Source organism: Kogia breviceps, chromosome 12 (genome assembly GCF_026419965.1).
Source record: "Kogia breviceps isolate mKogBre1 chromosome 12, mKogBre1 haplotype 1, whole genome shotgun sequence".
NCBI lineage: Eukaryota > Metazoa > Chordata > Mammalia > Artiodactyla > Physeteridae > Kogia > Kogia breviceps.
This window is the reverse complement of record NC_081321.1, coordinates 69,648,595-69,663,663: the sequence shown is the minus strand read 5'-3', so window position 1 is coordinate 69,663,663 and position 15,069 is coordinate 69,648,595. Positions and strand designations below refer to the sequence as shown.

The 15,069-nt window shown below is 35.0% G+C and overlaps 1 protein-coding gene across 6 annotated transcripts in view; it reads left to right on the top strand.

Annotated features, from left to right (window-relative positions):
- Nucleotides 1-14,510, top strand: part of SLC6A15 (solute carrier family 6 member 15) — a 47,545-nt gene extending 33,035 nt beyond the window's left edge. For all 6 annotated transcript variants that reach the window (XM_067009836.1, XM_067009833.1, XM_059080805.2 and 3 more), the window contains 6 exons: nt 2,851-3,092; nt 3,190-3,382; nt 4,274-4,466; nt 7,411-7,570; nt 11,887-12,049; nt 13,153-14,510. In XM_067009836.1, the coding sequence (XP_066865937.1) occupies nt 2,851-3,092; nt 3,190-3,382; nt 4,274-4,466; nt 7,411-7,570; nt 11,887-12,049; nt 13,153-13,524 (1,323 nt within the window). In that variant the 3' untranslated portion in view covers nt 13,525-14,510. The remainder of the gene's footprint in view (nt 1-2,850; nt 3,093-3,189; nt 3,383-4,273; nt 4,467-7,410; nt 7,571-11,886; nt 12,050-13,152) is intronic.
- Nucleotides 14,511-15,069: the final 559 nt, after the last annotated feature.

The window sequence follows — 15,069 nt, the reverse complement described above, 5'->3', positions numbered from 1 at the left end:
ATTAACTTCCCACTTTTACACTGGTACATTTTAGAACTTTTCAGTCTTTACTCTTCCTCCTCTATTTCAGTGGTTCTTAACCTTTTGACATGGACCCCTTTGAAAAAAACCTGATAATGGAATCTTCTTACTAGAGCAAATAATGAACATACTAATTTGCTTAGTGTCTCAGGAGGTTGACAGATCACCTAAAATCCATGGACCCAGGATAAAAACCCTATTGCCCTCTAAATCCTGTCTCAGAAATTCAAGGTTTCTTACTTTGTTTCGTTTTGCGGTTTTGTATTTTCTAGAATAGTACTTAACATTAGTGCATTTGGGAAATTCTGTAACTTTTATAAATGCGTATGCATTTTAGGAAAATTCTCATTAGGTTTCCTAAAAGCCTCGGAACTTAGTCTCCGTTGTTTAACTTAGAGCTGACTTGATTAATCAATCCTTGTGGACTTGTTATATTGATTTGACAGGAAAAATCAAGTTTGAGGCGTACATATATTTTGGTTATACGCTGACATTACACTTCACATTAGTTTGCTAACTCTATCATAGGCAGACGAGTTATAAAAACACAATTTCAAAATCGGCTCAGAAATTAGAAGTTGTCTGAATGATGACTGTGCAGCCAAGCATGGTGCTGAGAGATGTGGGCAGAAGATTTTAGCCTCCTTGGAATTGTCACTCCTGGCAGCTGCCTTGATACTGTGTCACAGAGGCTGTGTTCTTTGTGTATCTGGTTCCAACGTGGTGTTCATTCTCAAGTAGCAAAAATGTTGACACTGTGATCTGGTTTTCTCGAATAGTTTGAAAGTTCTGTTTATCATTTAGAGTTGTTGGAAGTCCTCAGTGAATAATTAGTTCAGATTTATGAATTTCAGCTACATTATAATTTAAATCAGCCTCAGATGGGCCATACTTAGTGACCACAATATTTATATTTGCAATATCAAAAAAAAAAAAGTTCTCTGAGTTAAAAACAACTAGCTTTGTTGTGAATTCCTGGAATATCACCCTTCTCTGTTGGCAATTGTTTGTGACATAATTCTAAATATTTAATTTAAATAGATACTTTCGACTCTAAATATTTTGATATGGTGCTTTTACATGGTCCCCGTATTTAAAACTGCAGCACTGTTAACATTTTAAACCAGAACTGGAGATAACTATTAAAATATAGTTAATTATTTCTTCAGCTCACTTTTCATGGACTGTTGATAAGATTCTGTATTAGGCCACTATAGGATGATAGTTAATATAATAACGATAAGAAGTTGTCAATAACTTTTAAATTTACATTATTTATGTAAGGGAGAAAGTACATAAGCACACGAAATATTCCCAGGGAATGGAGATTTAGTTCCTGAATTGGAAATAATCAGAATGTCTTTATTACATAGGTGTTGTCTGCCATCTAGTGGGCAAAGTAGAGATAGACCGTTGAATGAGTATTTTACTAGATGGGTATCAACCGTAGAATGGTAATGTAGCAGCGATAGTCAATAAACAGTACATATATTTTAGTTAATTGAAAATAAATTATAAATATAATCATTATTATGTTTCATGATAACATTGCATAAATTTCAGTAATAATCACTAAAATTAATTGAACAGCATATCCTAATGTTTGAGAGCTTACACATTTTGAAATCTACCTGTGTTCATATGCCAGCTCTACCCCAAAAGTGCTGTGTAACCTGAGGCAGGTTACTTAACTTTTCTAAGATGCAGATAATATTGGCTGCAATTTCATGGATTGTTGTGAATATTAAATGAGATCATCCATATAAAGTGCTTATCAGTGTCCCTGCCACTATAGTCCACGTGTTAGCAATTATTGGGAACTTCGAGGGCGGCAGGCAATGTGATAAGTAGTACATGTCTTGTTACTCTCATCTCTCAGTTGAGAAAGCTTGAGCTCAGAGTGGACAGGCCACCTGCCCTAGGTTGCACTATTTTTAGATTATTAAATGGCAGAATCAGGATCTGAAAGTGTCTATGTAACTCATGTTGTTAACCACATTTGGCATTGTTCCCAATAAAGGCAATTTCACTGCAATAGTGAAAAGAGATAAAATAACAATTTAAACACTACTGCCACTGAAATCAGACTTAACTGTTTCTTGAGGTCTGTGCCAGGTATGGCTAATATTAATAGTTCCATTAAAAAGGTTTGGTTATATACAGTGATAATTGTTTAAGAAGTGAAGCAGTTACTTGAAATATATGTTCAGCACAGATTCCAAACTTTAGAACTTTGGATCTGAAAAGGTCTTAGCGATGATATGGTTGAATTTCTTCTATTTTCAAAGAAAAGGCTTTCAGGAAACTACTCAATGAATGAATTATACCTATCTGAACATGCAAAGTACAAATAGTTCAGCTCTACCCAGCTTATAATTATTATCTGCTTTGGCTGTTAGACTTCACCAGAAAACACAAAATTTAGGGTATTTGTTAAATAATTATTTAACTTTTATGGCTAACTGATTTATTTTACACAGACATAAATAAGAATAACTGAAGATAGTTCATTTCTCTCTCAAATACTCCTTTGATGATTTGTCTTAAAGGTATTTTAAAATTCCCATATAAGTATTTTCTCCGTGTATTTAAGTAACATCTCCGTCTAAAGTTTCAATAGTCTATAGCCTTTCTTATTCATATTCCTTGTATTATTCCTAAGTGAAAAATTTGTTCTTTCTACTTAAGAACAGACTATCCCCCTGTTTTAAATAATCCTTGGGTGCATAAGTGTCATTATGATATATTTAAACAATAGAACCAATTCCTTGTAGATTATTCTGAACTATTTTTTTGCAGCTGACTTATATTCTGTTTAATTTTAAACAGCTTGAAATAATGCTGGAACCCAAGGTCTGGAGAGAAGCTGCAGCTCAGGTGTTCTTTGCCTTAGGTCTGGGATTTGGTGGTGTCATTGCCTTTTCAAGCTACAACAAGAGAGACAACAACTGCCACTTTGATGCCATCCTGGTGTCCTTCATCAATTTTTTTACTTCTATCCTGGCAACATTGGTGGTGTTTGCAGTTCTGGGCTTCAAAGCAAATGTCATAAATGAGAAATGCATTGCAGAGTATGGTTGTTAATTTCCTTTAGCTTTTGATGGCATAATTATATTAAAAAATCTCCTTCCCAAACCCATGTGTTCATAATGTTATTTTACTTTTCAGAAATTTGGAAATGATCATCAAACTTGTGAAAACGGGCAACATTAGTCAAGATATTATTCCCCATCATATCAACTTTTCAGCTGTTGCTGCGGAAGATTATCATTTAGTTTACGACATCATTCAGAAAGTGAAAGAAGAAGAGTTTCCTGCTCTTCGTCTCAATTCCTGTCAAATTGAAGATGAGCTAAATAAAGTTAGTAGGCTATGTTTATGCGATAAAATAATTCCTATTAACTTAAAATATGCATTACCCAGAAGACTTCTTTTAGGAAAATGATCTTTAAAATGCCTGTGGAAGATCATGCTGTTTCAAAATTCATTCTTTATTTCAGAGAACACATTTTCTTAAATCAAAAAATTTTGTTTGACTTTGAAAAGCAGTTTCACTGATTAAGCCACAATAATTTAAAATATGGATATAAATTAGGTGATTTTCATCCCAGAAAATGAAATTAGTCTGGTACCTTTCCTGGTATAATATTTAATACAAAACTTGAATTACAACTATCATTTATATATTGTATGGTTGTTTGGACACATGAATGATATTTGCCCATCTTAAGAATCGTGTTCAATAAGTCATGATTAAGTCCTTTTTCTAGCCACTGTCATACATTTTAATAAACACGACATAGGTGAACATGAATAAATAGCCTTGCATTAACTGTCACCCTCTCTTTACATTGGCAAAAAGGAAAATATAATGGAGACATTGGCTGTTAATCACTTGCTTTAAGATAGCTAACTGTACTTGAGACTAAACATAAAGAATCACGTGCAGGAAATTATGGATTAAGCCATCATTAACATAAAAATCTTGAATTCTGTAAGGAAAGATTCAATTACTAACTTACTCTTAAAGTTCTTTTAAAATTTTTGTCTATCTGCTGTTTTTATGAGATAACACGATCACCTTGAATTTTGTTTAGAGGCACAGTTTCTTAGGAGACAACATGGTATCGGCATGTTTATCTCCAGTAACTCCCCTGCAGTATTCAGAGTTCTCCTGCCCTTTGCAACTGATGTATATAGCCAGCACTTCATATTGCTCTGTATTAACGTGGCTGTTCTTTATATCTTACAGGCTGTTCAGGGGACTGGTTTAGCTTTTATTGCCTTTACAGAAGCAATGACACATTTCCCTGCATCTCCCTTCTGGTCAGTGATGTTCTTCCTCATGCTGGTAAATCTAGGGCTTGGCAGCATGTTTGGAACCATTGAAGGGATCATCACACCCATTGTGGACACATTCAAAGTGAGGAAAGAAATTCTCACTGGTTAGTTTTTATGTATTTGACTTTTCATTGAACTGATGTGGCGGGCTGTTTTACCCTTGGTGAGAGATCGGAGATGGAAAGAGGAAAAGTGTTTATTATTAATGTCTACTTATTAATAATACTAGTATTTGTTATTTAGGGATTTATTTATATAATATGCAAATGGCATATTTAATACGGATTCTATTATTAGTGGTCATTTATTCTATTACTCTTTATTGGTAATAATGTCATTATCATGAATTACTGGCGCTAGAACAAAGTCACAGAATGTTCATGTATAATTTTGTATTCAACTCAGATAATTATAAAAATAGTAGTTCAGGTCATTGGATTTTCCAAAAGTGCATAGCGGGAATTGGTAAGCCTAAATTGAGTTCTCATATAAAAGAGCAATTGTAGCCTGATAGAAGTTAATATATCTAGGTAGGAAAGACAATAACACAATTTATCAATATTGATGGTTGTTAAAAGTCCAATCTACAAGTAGTTATTAAAGTACTGGTTGTGTGTTTCATCATCCTCGCATTTGAGGGATATCAAGGATATAAGAGAAATTACAACAGAGATACAGAGATATAGGAGAGCCGCTCCTCTAAAAAGAATAGGACTGATAATTAAAATCAAGGTGGGTAGATAAGACTTGTACCATGTAATATACTGATAGCATGATAGGGACTTTACCTGTTCTACGAATTAAGACGCAGCAGAGGTCATCTAAATATATGAGGGAACTGTCAGTGAAAGGCATGGAAATTGAATTCGAAAGGGGAGGGGTCTTCTCAGGGGTCAGAGGATAGTGTTCATAAACATAGCCAAGTAGAGACAAAGGAAGCAGCGAGAAAGCCAGCCAGAACACAGTGCAGCAACAGTGTTGGTAAGTGATGCAATAATTAATTGGAAAAAATATATAGATGATCTTAAATGCTGGGCAGTGGTACACAAGCTCCCCAAGCCTCTGTTTTTAGCTCTGAAAGATTTAGTAATAATTTATGTGTAAATAACTCTCAAATACATATATATCTTTATCACTCACCGTTCTGCTAAGTGTGTGTGTGTGTAAAGCAATTTCAGCAGTTTGTGAGATATTTACATCTAAATATCTTTAATTCAGCTGAACATAAATGAGAAGTGTCTCTATCTTTTCCTGAAAGGCAGTCTCTACTTCTGCAGTTTCTATTTATTTTAAGGCTATCAATACCCTGCCTGACATGCAGACTAAATAACAGTCATCTTTGCTGCTTTTCTCATCTTTGCCCCATATCCAACCCTCCTGTGGTAAGAGGGTTTGCAAAATTAAGGGGAAAACAACAGTGTAGAGGGAGAAACAAACGTGTGAGTATTTGGTAACTCCCAGTGGAAGACCTTTAGGTCAGAGTAAAGAGGAATATACTCTCTACCCCTGTTACCTGTATTCTGGGATCATACTTCTACTTTGAGTCATGTTATATATACTTAGATGAAATGTTCCCTCATCACCTTTGTCAGATGTTTTCATCTCCTCTGGTAGGACAGTAGGACTTAGATAAGTGACTTACTCATTATCTGTTCCTCTCACATCGTCAGCAAAACTCCCAGTGTCTTTACCACCTGGAATACACTTTCTTCCTATCTACCTTATACTATAATGTAATTAGGAGAGAGTGAGAGTGACACAGGCTGTGGTTCAAATCCAAGCTCTGCTACTTGGATCCTGAGACTTTGAGTACAATTTGCTGTGACAAGCGTTCAAATATTTCAATATGCGTTAGACTCCAAGTGAATGCTACTTTTCCTTTTCTACATGATATGTTTATATATAATATTCACTTATGTACGATGTAACTCATACCACTAGCATAGCGCTTACGAGATGGAGGAAATGGCTTAATTTAACCCATACTTATTGAGATTTTTAGGGAACCCCCATCAGATGGAAACCCCAGGATGTCTTTTCTCCCCTTCTGAACTACCCTTACCTGCTCCACTTTTTTCACTTTTACTCACCTCTGCTAAAAACTGTTTGAGAAAGAGAACACAGTCATCTTTTATTTTTGAGGGCTTCTCTACCAATGTGCAAGAGAGAATAAGGAGTCTAACAAAAATATGGGAATATTATATGGATTCCAGAATTCTACGTTTCTATATTAAGGGTAGCTGGTTAGAAGTTTCTGCATCTTTCTTCAGTTCTGCTGCAGGAACTCCTTTTAGATGGTTCTTCTTAGTTACCTGGAGAATCAGGTTGCCCAGCCCTGTCATAACTGTATTCCTAACTAATCTGTCTGGGCAATATCAGGACAGAGATATGGATTGCTGCTAAGGCAAGGTCTCGTCAGATGTTTTTCAGTTATGCTTTAACAATAACCATATTTCAATCAGATAGAAAAATACATGTTATCATAGTCTTATTATACGCTACATTAATCTCATTATTAATTTCAAAATTCAGTATTGCTTCCAAAACTATGAGACATTCTTTTTTTTTTTTTTTGGACCGGGTCACGAACCCGCGTCCCCTGCATCGGCAGGCGGACTCTCAACCACTGCGCCACCAGGGAAGCCCCATAAAACATTCTTAAAAGTAGAAATGACCCACGAACATTTGCTGCCTGGAAAGGTCACTTTGCTATTAATAATAAGAAGGGTATGGAGATTTATACTTTTAATATATCCTCAGTTTTGCCTCATTTGTTATTTGTGTTTAGTAAACACGTTTCCACAGACTCGAGGAGATGAGTTGAGTTACTGTCTTACAATGAATTCATATGAAAACTGGGGCTAAATCCAGGTAACTAATTCCCAATATGTTATATTCCATGGTATCAGGAAAGGTATCCTATTTGTATCATTGACAATGTATAAAAGTGGAAACAAAATTATTGTTTGCCTATAATAACTTATAATGAAGTTTAAAAGACTTGACTCTGAGTAGGGCTTAATTTTGTTATTTATTCCTTTTGTCCAGTTATCTGTTGTCTTCTGGCATTTTGTATTGGCCTGATGTTTGTGCAGCGCTCTGGAAATTACTTTGTTACAATGTTTGATGATTATTCTGCTACCCTGCCTCTGCTAATTGTAGTCATTTTGGAGAATATTGCTGTATCCTTTGTTTATGGCATAGATAAGTAAGTATATTCTCTCTTATGCATTCATTTTTCATCTCTATTTTGGAAAGACCGATTGTTTATATCTCATTTAGAAGAGGAGGGAAGTGACTAGAGGGAAAAATTCCTTGCCACAAAAATCAAATCTTTTGCAGGCTCCTCTTCATTCAATAATTTTAACGAAGTATATCCCCTTATTAGGTGATTAGATAGAATGGTGTAGATGGTAATGTAGTTTAGGATTTTGGAGCCTTGATTTAATTCTGGCTATCAGATAGGAACTTCCAAGGTTTAGAGCATATTGGCTAAGTTCCAAGAACCTTGTTAAGTTGTTTGGAGCTATTGTTACAGATAAGAAAATGCAAGTTTAGTGAGACACCAAGTTCATCACACACCTGAACAGAGGCAGACCTGGGATTCATAGCCATTTTTGCTTAACTCTAAAGACTATACTTCTAATTACGTTGCTAACCTGTTTTACAAGAGGAATTTTATTTTGTCATGCTATAAAATGCCTTATTTTATCATGTTACACAATGTTTTATGAAGCAGGCCAATTTTGGGAAGTGGTATATATATATGACGCTCCAAGATACATATGGCATTTGCTATACATAAACTTCATATTTATGTGGAGTCATGACTTGAATTCATAAGATGCTTAAACCTCTGAATTATATACCTGCTCGGTTTGAAAAGTATATATACTTGGCATGAAATGAAGCATTAGAGTAGTCTCAGAATAAAAAAAGTTTCTGGAGGCCTTGTCCAATATTTTTTAAAGTTGTCTTTAGTTAACATATATGGATTAACTAAAGGTAATGAGACCATCAAGCTTATTAGAGGTCTCTGTGAAGCAGGAATAAGTTCACTGAGGACCAGAGTCCTCTTAAACAACATAAAGAACATTATTGGTATTGAGTGAACTTTGTGACAAAACTTAAAGAATGTTTTTATTACTGGCAAAAGCTCCAGGCAAGGAAAGATAGGGGAACTTACATTTAATGATCATGTACTATATAGTAATAGTAGTAATAGCTGTATGACACGCATTTAATGTTAGTCATTATAACAGTCTGTGGTAACTAATATTACCCATATCCTAGATGGAAAATTAGCCCTACTTGTACAGGAGGACACAGTATGCTAGTTGCAGAGCCAGGACTTTAGTTTCAAAACCAGGTATCTCTACACTCTACCAAGCTACCCCCAACTCCTAACCTGCACTGTGTTGGAATTTGACATTGTTATTGGACTGATCTATGGATCAATAAGATCATAATTTAGATTTCCATTTAGACAGTTCATCATTTACAATAGACATAGTGGTAAATATTTCTTTTTAGTAGTTCCTAAATCATAATCATTATAACAACAGGAAGAATAATACTACTACTAATACTTGCATCTATAAATTTCTGCTGTATGTGAGGTAGTGTGCTCTGCATATGCTGTCTATGAGTCTTAACAATAACCCTCCAAGCTAGGTATTATCTTTTCTGAAAATGCCAAAAATTAAGCTCAGAAGGAGTAAGATATACATTAAAAGATGATGGAGCTATGATTTGCAACCAGGTCTGTTGGTTTCTAAAGCTCATATCTTGTCCTACAAGCAGAATTAGAATTCTCCTGTCTAAAATGCTCTCACTTATTTACTTTCCCCTCCTTTAAATGTCTTAGCAACCTTATATTCTTCCTATTCACCTTCAACAGTGTCATGAGCTCAGCTCTTCTCTGTCTTCTGCCACATTTACCTACATTTCCAGACAGAGTTGAGAGAAAGAAAGCTTTCGAAACCTAAACTTTTGAGACAGTAAATTCAAATGCAGAAAAAGAAATATTGGAGCATAGCAAGTTAGGGATTAGGAAGAAATATGAACGAGAGGAAACGAGAAGGAGGAACCTGTAAAGCTGAAAGTGATGGCTGCATAGATTGTATTTTCCTGAGTCTCCTTTTAAAAATGAAAGGAAAACGAATAACTAGAAAGCAGAACTAAATAGCCATAAACACGGGCAAGAAGATATTCCTGTGAATCCTCAAATATGAAAGGTTGGGGCAAACCACTGGCAGTCACAGGACCTGTGTGATATCACTTCCGTGTGGGAGATGGTAGAGGATATGCAGCTGGCTTCTGACAGCTTTCCAGTCACCCCCAGGTCCTCCCCGCAATGTGTGGCAGGCTGATCGGAAGACAATGAGCTAAACTGGGAGAAATTTTATAGGATCTTTGCCCACATTTTGCGGAGTGCAGAGGGACCAAAATACAATAAGATCATCAGTGCTGGAGCAATCTGGTCTCTAAAAACTCTTGAAATGAATAACCCAAAGTTCTCTTCCAAGATAAAGCCCTTCACTGAAGAAAAAGTGGTGGGAGCAAAACCTGAGTTGAGTAGGAGAGAGGTAGTAGGGACCATGGAAAAGAAAGTCCAGGTCAGTATGAGGAGGAGAGCAGAGGTAAACAGAACTGAGAAATTCTGAGGCCACCTTTTGTGATTACTTTGCAAAAATAGAGAGGAAAGGCCCATCCCTCCCTCCTAAAACACACAGGAAAATTCATTTCACTTAACTGTGGCCAAATCTTAAGAAAAGTTTTTTGTTTTTTTTTTTTTTTCCAAAGAGGAAAGGAGCAGAGTAAAATCTCTACAGACAACAAAAGCACACATGCAAAATAGATGGAAAACTAACAATACTTCAAAATGAGTTGAAATAAATGTTTAAAAATGATAGAAGCCACAAAAGAAGAGCAGAAATCAGTTATTTTAAAATTGAGAATTATAATAATTAGAGAAAAGGAAGATTTGAAAACAGAGGTGATAGAACTCAGGAAATAATTTTAAATAAAAGAAAAACACTTAAGAAATGAAGATCAAATTAAAAAGAAAACAAAAATGATAAGCAGAGTGCCTAATTTCAGAAGAATTAGAAGCTAGAAAGGAGGGATGCTTTTGAAAATCAAGGAGAAATAACAAAGGATTTAAGAGAAATAAATAAACACAGTAGTTAAGCAAAGATGATTCAGCATATGTACCATGAAGCCCTCTAAAAACAGTAGCCAGAACAAATGCTAAAAACTGTAATCGAAGAAACTTGCCTGAAATAAATAATTTGGATGTTGAAAGGGCAAACAATATACTTGGAGAAACAGACATAAAGGCCAACACGAGGATATAGCCTAGGATGTTACTACAAGGCAAAAAAACAGGGCATCCAGGTAAAAATAATACAAAACAAAACAAAGCAAAGAAGATTATTTATAAGAGAAAAGTCTAATAGTCAACAAAATTTTTATAACAATATTATGTAGTTAGACATATGTATGATTCTCAAGGAAAAAACGTAAGCCACAGATTTTAAATTCAGCTGAACTGACATTCAGGTATAGTGACCACAGACAAACAATTAGAAACATGCAAGAAATTAGGAAATATAGTTACTATGATCTCTTTTTGAAGAATCTATGAGAGAACTAGGTTTAGACAACCAAGAAGTCTGCAGAAACATTAATACAAGGGCTGGTGGGTGGGCAGTAAATATTTATCTCGAGATAAACATTAAGGGATGTAGACTAGTATGTAATGGCTACATGCTCCTGACAGTGTTAACATCATACAATTAAAAAGGGTGAATTTTACTTCAGGTAAAAAGTACCTCAATAAACTGACTCAAAAAAAAACCATGTAAGTCTAATCATTACTAGGTCTAAGTGTTAATTCATGGGAAATAGGAGGATCAAATGCTCTTGTGAAGCAAAACTGCAGGAATGCAATCAGCCAAATACAGACTGTGGGACAGAGTGACCAGCTGATTCAACAAAAAATCAGAGGAAACGATGAAGAAATGTATGAGGAACTTAGAGATGAAAAATGGTCTGAGAAACACATACATCAACTGCAATGTATGGACTTTCTTTCAGTTGAAAAAAACAGACTACAAAAAGAAATGAGAGGTCAGATAATATAAACACCAACTGGATTGGATGATATTACATACGGCTAATTAAAAAAAAAAGAAACAAGGAAATTTTAATGTATTGCACATATTGTGTTCATAGAGTGGAAATCATCAGTTGGAGGAGACTTTCCAGTAATTGACTTAGGGGGACTTTGTCCAAATGAAAATTACAATAAACGGGTTCCATTTTACTTTATAAATGTTCTTAATTTATAAGTCATCTTCCAATATGACTTTTAGACTCAGTGTAAAATGTCATAGGGTATCATGGTTAACTCCCTTCAAACCATTGAGATAATGCATATTTTAAAGGACATTTAATTTACCATATTTTAATATAGCTATATTAACTCGAGGAATAATTAAATTCCTTCGTTCTATTTAGGTTTATGGAAGACCTAAAGGATATGCTTGGCTTTGCTCCCAACAGATATTACTACTATATGTGGAAATATATTTCTCCTCTAATGTTATTATCACTGCTAATTGCTAGCATTGTGAATATGGGATTAAGTCCTCCTGGCTATAATGCATGGATTGAAGATAAGGTAAAATGCAAAATAAGGAAGGTAGATAAAAATATACATAAAATGTCATTTTAGAGGTTTTTGTTTTTTGCTTTTTTCACAGTATAGTTTGCTGTTAAATGAATGGTGTTGCTTTTATATGAGGAACTTGAGATTTTTATGCTTTTTTGGCCCCAAATATGTATGATTTTTTTATATGTTGTGGACTTTTTTAGTACATGAGAAGTACTGACTTGGTCCTCATTAAAGTAATTTTATTCATGTCACCATAGATGAACCAATTGGGCCTTTGACTTTAGAAAACATATTGATCAAACCACCAGAAATATTTTTTCCTGTATAAATTTACAAACTTATATCTGAGATACTCTAACAACGAAACTATGCATTAGCCATGTATACATAATTTAAGTAAATACTGAAGTAAAGTTTTGCTATAACTGTCTTATATTAGCCATGACTATTTCAATTTCTGTTCTCATGTTGCTTTGGCTACATTGTAATGCAATCTTAAAGTACATATTAGCAGTTAGAAAATCAGAATGCTTATTTTTCAGATACCTCTGACCTTTAGTCTATGGTCAGTAATTCTATATAATAACAACTAAATTCAAGACTATTCTAAACAAATATGTCTGTTATCCCTTACCAAAACCCTTGGGGCCAGATGTAGTTCAAAATTTAATTTCAGATTTTAGAAAGATAATGTGGCACATGTAACAGGTAACTGCTGCTTAGTAACATATGACCCCCAAACTTAATGAATGAAAGCAATGATGCTTTATTATTTCTTAGGGTTCTGTGGATGAGCTGGATGATTCTTCTTTGGGTCTTATGTGAGCTAACTCATACAGTTGGAGACCTGGGCTCTATGTGAGCTTTCATTCTTGGTTTCTTCCAGGCATTATGGACTCAGGGTAGCATTCTAAGACACAAAGGCAGAAATAGCAAGGCCTTTAAGGCTTTGCCCTGGAAGTTGCTTACTGTCACTTCCACGGCAATTCATTAGTCAAAATCAAAAGACTAGCCCAGATTCTTTTCTTATAAACCTGAGACAAATATATATTTTTTTCATGTCCCTGCAGAGAAAGAGATTATTAATAATTATTTTCTGGCTTTAACAGGCATCAGAGGAATTTCTGAGCTACCCAACATGGGGAATGGTTGTCTGTATCTCTCTGATGGTCCTGGCAATACTGCCTGTCCCAACTGTCTTCATCATTCGTCGCTACAACCTTATAGACGATAGTTCTGGTAATTTAGCATCTGTGACCTATAAGAGAGGAAGGGTTTTGAAGGAGCCTATGAACTTAGAGGGAGATGATGCAAGCCTCATTCATGGAAAGATATCAAGCGAGATGTCCTCTCCAAATTTTGGTAAAAATATTTATCGAAAACAGAGTGGATCACCAACTCTGGATACTGCTCCCAATGGACGATATGGAATAGGGTACTTGATGGCAGATATGCCAGATATGCCAGAATCTGACTTGTAGCTGGGGGGCAAAAATCAGTGGGATTTTATTTGGTTCATTTTTATCAATGAACATTGGCTCTACTAAGAGAAGCGTTAGACTTCGCTTATCAGAGGGTGATCTCAGGTGCTCCATGGCTGTGATCTTTAATCCTAGCAGTGTATGTAAATTCAACATGAGCATTCTTTTGGATTCTCTGGTTTACATTTGCACAGAAAGAGCCACAGACAAAGTGTACAATAACTGAGGTCCACATTGGTCAGAATTTTCAAAAATACCTTTGGTGTTTTTTTCAAGGATTCCTATCTCTAAAAACCACAGGTGTTACCTCAGTTTCTAATAATTTCTGGATGTCATGGTATGGGCAACTAAAAAATGGTATACTTCAAAATTTATAAGTTTGCCTTCAGGGTAACCTCCAGGGTTACAATGACCAGTTCTGTAAGTTGGTGCCTCTCAGCACACTTCCATGAATATATTGTGTAGATAGGCTGTACTTATTTTGGTAGCATTGATACCTTCTTAGGCAATTAGTTGAAGAAAACTGCAAAATATTTTCTTATGTAATAGCTGTATAGAGCAATAGTATCAAAGAATAAGAAGGCACTAATGCTGGGGTGAAAGGTGAGGTTCTGAGGTGACTGGGGATCATGTGTATGATGGCTGTATATTTTGTGTAAAATATATGTGTGAAAATGATCTAAGAATGAGTCACTCAGCACTCTCAAGAATTATGCAGATTCCGCATTTTTTTATGCGTGTGCCTAAAAACCTACTTGATATTTATTGCGGTTTCAAGATTACTCATAGTATATTTGTAAAATATACTTGCAATGTATATAGATGTATATTAGTACTCTAAGTACTGATTTGAGAACTTGAAGCAAGACGGCATTTTATTTCATATCTTTCTGTTTTGCTTCTGTTTTCTGCAAACATAAATCCTTTTTTTAAGTGATTGTTAAAATTGTATGGCATTACATTTTAAGCTACAAATAAACAAAGTTAAAAAATGATGTTTGTTTTTCTCATTGACTTTTCTTGTGCCACCTGACCTAGATTATCTTGCACTTCTGTCAGCACTTAGGCATTTCATAATAATTAATCATCACATTCCAAGAGGGATTAATAAACTGATTAATAGAGTCACCACCACTTTAGAGACAAAGGAAAATGATAGTATTATGGTTAAATGATGTCTAATGTAGTCTCAGAATTCTTGGAAAAATACTTATCGTCTCCCAGGAAACCATGTGTACATATGACTGCTTGCTGGGTCAGTACTGTCTCTGAAGTGTAAAAAAATATGATAATTTCTATGAAACTGCTCTATATGTGACGTTGTTTGAAGCAGAACTCCACTGAGTGCCATCTAGTTATAAAGCTTTTATTTAACTGTCCTACCACTATATCGGTCACATTTTTGAAATAATGGTGGATAAAGCAGCAAAATAGGAGAGGTGGTATACACTCTGTATCCATTGATTATTTTTGGCCAAATACTCTTCATCTGCTATGGACATTTAAACAGACTGCATCACAGCATTTAAAATATAATTCCATTGG